The sequence below is a fragment of the Nicotiana sylvestris genome, chromosome 1, assembly GCF_000393655.2.
Source record: "Nicotiana sylvestris chromosome 1, ASM39365v2, whole genome shotgun sequence".
Lineage (NCBI taxonomy): Eukaryota > Viridiplantae > Streptophyta > Magnoliopsida > Solanales > Solanaceae > Nicotiana > Nicotiana sylvestris.
Window position 1 is genome coordinate 7,232,295 of NC_091057.1, and position 8,438 is coordinate 7,240,732.

General features: G+C 37.1%; 1 protein-coding gene across 1 annotated transcript; it reads right to left on the reverse strand.

Moving 5' to 3' along the window:
- Positions 1 to 7,287: 7,287 nt before the first annotated feature.
- On the reverse strand, positions 7,288 to 8,002 carry LOC104232047 (uncharacterized). The gene is made up of 2 exons (XM_009785137.2): positions 7,585 to 8,002; positions 7,288 to 7,370 (listed from the first exon to the last, which is right to left on the reverse strand). Exons 1-2 carry the CDS (start codon positions 8,000 to 8,002, stop codon positions 7,288 to 7,290), a joined length of 501 nt encoding a protein of 166 aa, XP_009783439.2.
- Between the last annotated feature and the right edge of the window lie 436 nt (positions 8,003 to 8,438).

Sequence of the window (8,438 nt, forward strand, 5' to 3'; positions counted from 1 at the left end):
TAATTGCAATCATAGCCTATTTTACAATTAACAGCATTTCATTATTATTAAATTATTTCCAGTATTTTAAAATTAATACTTATACCTTATTAATTAGTTCAATACTTTTAATATATTTTAAAAATCATTTTAATTATTTTATATAAAATAAAAAGGGAAGAAATGGCCGTTTAACATTTAGCCTCATTTATTTCAATTACAACCCCTTTTATATTTCAATTTTAACCACCATTTGACCCAATCCCAACCCCAATCGGACCGGCCCACTTTTTAACCTGACCCAACCCATAACCCAATCTAAATGACCCTACCCGATTCCCACCTACCCTTCCAAATCTGGACCATTGATCATTCAAGATCAACGGCCATAACCCACCCTTCCATAATTAAACCAAACGACCTACCCTAATTCCTTCATTTTCCACCTGACCTGCCACCTTTGAATCCCAAACGCTCTCAGACTCTCTCAAGGTTCTTCGGAACCCTAGCCTCCTCCTACCTTGTTCCACCGTGTTTTCACCGGAGTCCATGGCTTCTCAGGACATGAACAGCCTATACTCACCTCCTCCGGCTCTTGCATGCCTGATGCTTGAAGGTTCGAGGCCAGACCTCGAAGGTCTTCACTCAGACCTTCACCGATTCGAAGATTCTGGCCATCTCCGACCATGCTCCGGCATATTCAAGACTCAGGAGACTGATTCTTGACCTTTCCGACTCTAGATCGGACCTGTTTCCAAGCCTTTCTCATTTCTAGGGTTTCTCCAAAACCCTAAGCTATTCGAGGTTCTTTCTCTGTTTGTTTGCTTAGATCTATGTTGTATCTATGCTTTATTTGACATTTTAAAAGGTTTTCCCTAGATTTTCTTTTTAAAATCGTTTACCTTCGATTTAGAGTTTCTGAAAAGTTTTTAAAAAAGCATATTTCTGGTTCTTTCTGTTCTTTCTTTAAGTGTGTTTGTTTGTGTTAGGATCGTATGACCTCTTTTACTACGCATGTACTGTTCTTCCACTTTCTTTTTCTACTATACATGTTACTCTAGTACTCACGTGTTAATCCGTGTTATGTTTTCCTTACTCTTTTACTATATATGATTACCGTTGAGTTCTTTGATTTTTTCTTTACTAAACTTTGTTTGTGTTCTTGCTAAGCATATTTCATCTACTTTTGTTTAATTTCGTATCCTCTCTTCTCTTCTGAACTTGCGTAAGCCCCGACTTTTCTAAAACATGTTCTTTTATGCTCTTAAATCGGCTTTCTTGCTTTGCGTTTCAAACCTGCTATCATCCCTGTTTCAATGACTTGCTTTCTCACTTTCATGTCTGATTCAATTTTGAAACCCTAGGATTTGGGGGTTTCGTTTGAAGATTTTGATTTTTTTTGTGTTCGAGTTGAGGCTCCACTTTGGGACCTTGAACTCTCAGACTCGCTATGAGTCTGCAAATTGAACCTGTATCTCGTTGCTTATGATTCTGAACTTCTCTTCAATTAAACCCTCTTCTATATAATTTGACAGCCTCTTCTTGATTCACATATTTGTGTGCTTTATATATGAGAACTCTGCTTTCAAAGGTTTTTACTAACTCATTGATTGATTCTGAAATCCTCTAATGGGATTTGATTGATTGTCACTGATTTTCTTTGATTGAACCTCCTTTACCTTTTCTTGACTTGGTTCATTCGAATTGAGCTTGTAATTCTGATTTCTTGGCTATTAATTGATTTTCTTTCCTTAAATGTTAGAGCCATGTACTGTTAAGCCCCTTTCCTTAAATAGCCTTTATGTATTTACCCCTTTTATGCTACTTTGAAAAGGCTTTAATCAAAATTCTTTCCTTAATTATCTTCTACCCGTTTGAGATCAAATCCCTTAACTGAAGGGAAATTCTATGTGATTGATTGTAAACTATTTTCTTACCTTTTTTACTTGCTTCTCTGCACTATAAAAGGGACTACCCTTCCGCATTTTTTAACACACTGACAATTCAATACTTTTACAACACACTTCGAATTGCATGCTCTTACACACTACTACTACTTTCAAAAACCTGCATTCCCTCTTGCTCTTTTCTCTACTGTTGTTCTCTGCTCCTGCTTATTATTAGCCGGCTGAAAGTCAAGGCTAATATACTACTATTACTTTGTCTTTGCATCCTGATCTTGCTCTTTTACTGGTATGTCTCTCTTTGTTTACATTCTGCCTCTCCACTACATGTTTATTCCTCAGCCTTTCCTCTGTTTGTCTTACTATTTCGATGTTGTAATTTTTGCAAGTTTACTTACTTTTTTTTCTCTGTGCTTACATGATTCCCACCCCAATTCCCTTTATATGTTGAGTTATGGTCCAGAAAGCATGACAACACTTGACATTATTGTTCATGTGTATGGGTTGGGGTCCTTGAGTCCTAAACTCTTTCAATTCCCATTCCCTTTTCCCTTTATGTGTATTCTGAGCCTGAGACTTTGGTCTGGCAGTGTCCTAATCACTGTCCAGACCATAGTCTGACCTTAAATAGGTGTGTGCTCTTCTATGTTAGCTGAACAGGCCTGGTCAGGGGTGTGCCAGCCTATCCTATGGTTAGGCGTGACCACCAGCCTGCCATGGCACTCCCTAACCCCCCCCTCTACTGCACTTGCACTCACTCCTAGAACTTAAGTTCTGCCCCTCTCTTGTGAGCCTTGCTTTGGGGATCCATGATCTCCCTCTGAACTTGGACACTTGAGGGTTAGCCCTTCCACACTGTACTATAACTCTTTCTAATTAAAATCCTGGGTGTAAGCACTGCCTGGAGTTCCTTAAACTCCTTGGATCTCTGAAACACTCCAGATAAGAGAAGGCTTTGGAAATCTGGATTTCGGAAATGGTTCAATTTCATATTGTTAGACACTAAGTCTGAATTAGGCTGCTCGGATGTAGCTATGATTTCTGATGTACTTTTAATTTCTGTCTTATTTTTATTGGCCTGTAATAATTTGTATAAACTCATGGGGATTTAGTGAAAGGGGAGGGGATTTGCTTTATGCACAAAGGGTAGAGATCATGCCTATAGGATTTAATTTTTGATCTATGCAATCTCACAAGTAGAAACCATGCTTATAGGATCTAACTTTCTGATTTCTGCAACTATGCATATAGATACCATACCTATAGGGATTTGCATTTCTGTATTTATAATGACATTAGGCAAACTGTTAGGTTTAACGATAAGCCAACATATAGATATCATGTTTGCAAGGCTGTTAACGTTTGAAAGGTATTAAAATCAGTTACTTGTAGGGATCATGCCTATAGGAACTTCAAATCGGAATTGTTTCACTCGTCTAAAACAATACTGCCCTTTTTTGCTGAAACAAGCGACTTTCTGCATGTTTTATGAACCCTTAAAGCTTTTCTTGCAACCAAACCAGTGCATCTTAATCCTTGATAAATATTCTAAAATCAGTGCATATTTTCTGAAAACTTACTGCTTTCCTGATAATTTGACAAACATTTTTTTTCAAATCAATCTGAATCCACTTCTTTATACTTATCTGATAAACCTTTTGAATCAGTTTGCAATTCAGTTCTTTTGTTAAAACTCGACAATTCTTTTTCTTAAACAAGTATGTTTTCTGAAACTCGTTTTAAACCATTTTCTTTGTATTAAGTCTGCAATCTTTTCTGAAGCCTATCTTATTCTGCAACTCCTTTATAATCAGTAGTTTTATCCTACATTTAAAGTAAAGTTGACTAATTAAAGTGGTTCAGTCTTTGACGACTGCATTCGAGTAACCCTAATGCGGACTTCCTGTCTAAAATATGAGTTAAACCAGTCTGTTTATCGCTTTAATTTTAAAGACCAAACCAGTACGTGCAAGACATGCTAAACTCCATGGCTTATGTGATTTAAGGAGGTTTACTTGAGCCGTACTTGCTTATTTGCTCTCCCCTCTATTGTATTGTGTGTTTTGATTGACGCCTTAGTATTTTGTCCTTTGAAACTCTCCAAAGGCCCCAAATTCCTTCCCTTTTAGGATTAGTAGTCCTAAATGCCTCCGGGACTAATAGGAGTGTGACGGGTACTAGCATGCAATAAGTAACGAAACTTTCCGCGCTTTAATACCTTAACGGGGTGGGAAGGGTAGAATATGGATATGATGACCGGTGCGCTAATATCACGTGCGACCCCTCTTCTGAGGAGTGATTGCTGGATATTGCATTGATGTGATCCGTATTAATCGTAAACCTAGGACCCCCTCTCTTTATGTGCTTTCATCTCTTGTTGTAAAACTATTCAAATCTTTCTTTCATAAATTTTTGCCCTCTCTACTTACCTTCGAAATTTTTCAACCTAATTGCAATGTTATATGCGAATCCTTATTTGAGCCTTGATTGTTTACTTGTAAAGTCACAATTGCAACATGGCCGGGAACCACACTAGTGGATCTTGAGGGGTGCCTAACACCTTCCCTTCGAGATAATTTCTAGCCCTTACCCGAACTCTAGTTTTCCAACTCAAACTCTTTTAAAAAGTGTCCTAATGCACTATAATCATTAGGTGGTGACTCTTCAACTACTAAACCCAATTCTCGAAAGGGAATAGAGTTGTCCTTCCCAATGTCGTAGACCCGATTTCTGACTCCACAGTTAGAGAAAAAGGGGGCGTCGACACCTAGGAAATAATGTATGTTACCCAAATTATTGACTAGGGGGATCCAATTCTGCTGGGAATTTGATGTATACTTCTTCTTATAGGTCTCCATGCAAAAATGCATTGTTGACATCTAACTGAGAAACATTCCAATCTTTCTTGGCTACAACAGTGAGTAGACACCTTATGGTTGTCATCTTTACCACTGGTGAGAAGGTCTCACTGTAATCTATGCCTTCTCTTTGAATATCCCACCTTACTACTAACCTTGCCTTCAATCATTCAACTCTCCCATATGATAAGTGTTTCACCTTGTATACCTATTTACAAGGTAAAGCTCTTTTCCCTTTAGGTAACTCAACCACATCCCAGGTTTGGTTGTCCTCTAGAGCTCTAATTTCTGCATTCATAGCTTCTATCCATCCTGAATGTTGTCAAGCCAGGCTAAAAGTGAAAGGTTCTGTTAGGTTATAAAGGGATTAAATTACATGTTGGTTATTGGGTGAGAGAGATGAAAAACTACATTCTTTGGGCTGACAGGGGTGAGTGAAACAAGTTGTAGCTACATCTGTGAACATGATGCTACTACATACAAAATCTTTCAAGTAAATTGGTTGAGTAGATACTCTTCCTGACCTCCTCAATGGAATAGGTTCTTGAGGTATAGGAATAGATGTCCTATTGTGTGATGACTCTAGGCTAGGAGAGGCTGAGTGATGATGAGGATTATAAGAAGGGGTTGATGGTTGTGGTGAGAAAACATCTGTTGTTTCATGATCTGAGAAAGTAGACTATGTTTGATCTGGTGAGGTGGCTGAAAAGGTAGGTTCTGTGGTGAAAGTTGAAGTTGGAAAAATAGGATGGTGTGCTATGTTGATTTCTGCAAAATGGAAATATGATTCATGAAACCTTACATCACTGGACACAAAGACTTTCCTTGTGGACAACTCCAGTAGTTTGTATCCCTTTTGTTGAAGAGGGTAACCAAGTAAAACACAAGTTGTTTCCCTCTCATCAGACTTTCCTCTTCCTTGTCCCAATGTAGAATCATAACATAGGCATCCAAAATTTCTCAAATAGTCATACTTGGGTTTGTGCTGAAATAGGACCTCATATGGTATTTTTCCTTGAAGAACAATGGAAGGAAACCTATTGAGAATATGTGTGGCAGTCATAATAGATTCTCCCCAATAACTCATAGGCAGCCTGGATTGAAACATTAGACCTCTAGCAATTTCTAAGAAATATCTATGTTTCCTTTCAACAATTTTATTCTGTTGAGGTGTTGCTACACAAGACAACTGGTGCAGAATTCCTTCTGAAGTCAGAAAAGCTGCTTCTTGTGTTCCTTTCCTCAATTCTAGTGCATTGTCAGATCTTATCATTCTTACTTTCACATTAAACTGTCTTTCAACCATAAACAAGAAAGATTTGAGAATAGGAAATGCATTGCCCTTAGAAGATAGCAAAAATGTCCATGTTCCTCTACTATGGTCATCCACTATAGTAAGGAAATATTTGAACCCATTATAGGTATTGGACTTGTAAGTTCCCCATGTGTCTATATGTATGAGATCAAAAATGTTTCTGGACTTAATGGTGATGACAGGGAAAGGATTCCTTGCCTTCCTAGCTTTAGGACAAACATCACAAATAAAATTAGAATTTGATTCACAATGAAGGAAATCTAAATATTTTAATGCTGAAAATAGGAGATATCCCAACCTTACATGTCAAAGTTTAACATCTGGAATAGCATTACCATGAACAGGACTAAAAGAAGACATAGACTCTGAAATGGAATTTCTTCCTTTTTGAATTGAAGATACATTACTACTTAACAAACCCTTAGACTTAAGACTACTAGGTTCCAAAATGTAGAGTCCCTCTCTAATTTTACCAAAAGCTTGTGAGCTCTTCATTGAAAGGCCCTGCAATACACACCCAATAGATGTGAATAAAATATCATATTTGAACTGAATGCAAAACCTATGAACTAACAATAAGTTGTATTTGAAATCTGGAACATGTAAGATATTGTTCAGAACATGACCTGGCAGAATAGAAACACTTCATATATGAGTAATAATTACCTTGAAAGAATTAGGTAAATTGATGTTCAAAGGCACAGGAAGTTGAGTCAGAAATAAGAAGGAGTTAGGATCAAAACACATATGTTCTGAAGCACCTGAATTAATGATCCATGTGTCTGAATTTAGAGTGGTAAATACTGAACCTGAGTATTTTAGAATAGTACCAGCAACTGCATTAGCATTGATTCCTGAATTTCCTGCTTGTGTAAGCTTTGCCTGCTTATAGATGTTTATCATTTCTGCAACTTGTTCCTTGTTGAGTTGTTGCCCAAAATTGTTGTTGCTTCAGCATTTTGTCCTGCCTGAGTCTCATGGTCCTTATGTGCAAAGACTATATTTTCTTTGATTTGATTTTGATAGTTCTTTTGATTGGTAAACTCAAAATCATCTAGAAATCCAATGATTCTATAACAGTCTTCTTGTGTGTGCCCTCTTTTTCCACAATAGGTACATGATACATTTGGATTGTACCTCTTCTTTGCCTTAAACGTTTAGTGAACTTATGTCCTGAATTATTGTATTTTTGTCCAAATGTTGCTCCTCTTTGTGCTTGGTTTCTGTTTTTCTAAAAATTTCTCCCCTGTCCTGTGACCATGAAAGCTGCAAAGTCAGCTAAAAGTTGGGCATTAGGTTGTTTGTCTTCTCCAGCTGCCATGAATGAAAGTGAATCAGAGTTAAAACTTGCATTTGTATATACTTCTCTTTGATTTTCATCTTGCAAGAGAAGAAAGTATGCAACATCTATGCTAGGCAAGGGATTCATCATGAATATGTTTTCTCTTGCTTGTAGATGTCATTTAGTCCTATTAGGAATTGAATCATCCTCTAATCCTCAAGTGACTTAAATTTTTTTTTCCTTCACATGAGCAACATATGACAACATTTAAAGCATCCAATTCATCCCACAGTCGTTTGAGTTTAGTGAAATACCCTGTAATATCATTATTTTCCTGCACTAATCCTGATAGCTCTTTTTGCAAATGATAAAGCTTGGCTCCATTTGACCTCCCAAATCTCTGCTCCAAGCTGTTCCAAAGCTCCTTTGCAGTCTTAGAGTATATTACACTGTCTGCAATATCTTTAGAAAGAGTATTCAGAATCCAGGATATCACCATGTCATTGACACAACTCCATTGTTTATGATCTGGAGAAGTCATATCTAGAGATTTTAATGCTCCATTAATGAAGCCAAGTTTCTTCTTAGCCGATAGAGACAACAAAATGGATCTCCTCCATCTTGGATATCCTCTTCCATCAAACAAGGTGTTGACTAGAGTCATCCCAGGAGAATCAAAATTATTAAGATGATATGGGTGATTGATATAATAGCTTACTACCTTTGCTGCAGTGCGGGTTTCTGCAGTGATGACCGTGTCACCCATTTTAGTATAGTGAAGATGATTTGATGTACAAAAAAAAAGATTTAGATAGTTGAAGTGTTGGATCGAGCTAGCTGCTCTAATACCATGAAAGAACTTGAAGAATAGATTGTGAAATTCTCTGTGTATTTCATCACCCTCATGTACATGTTTATATACACTTGCTAAAGAATAAAAAAAATAGCAAAAGAGAAAAATCTGTACACTTGTCCTATTCTAATTAGCCCACTAATAACCAAAATATTCTTTCTACTAACTAACTTATATTCCCTCACTTGTTATTCACGTGAGGGAAGCTTCTAGTATTAACAAAATTTGAAGGCCTCCATTTAATCAA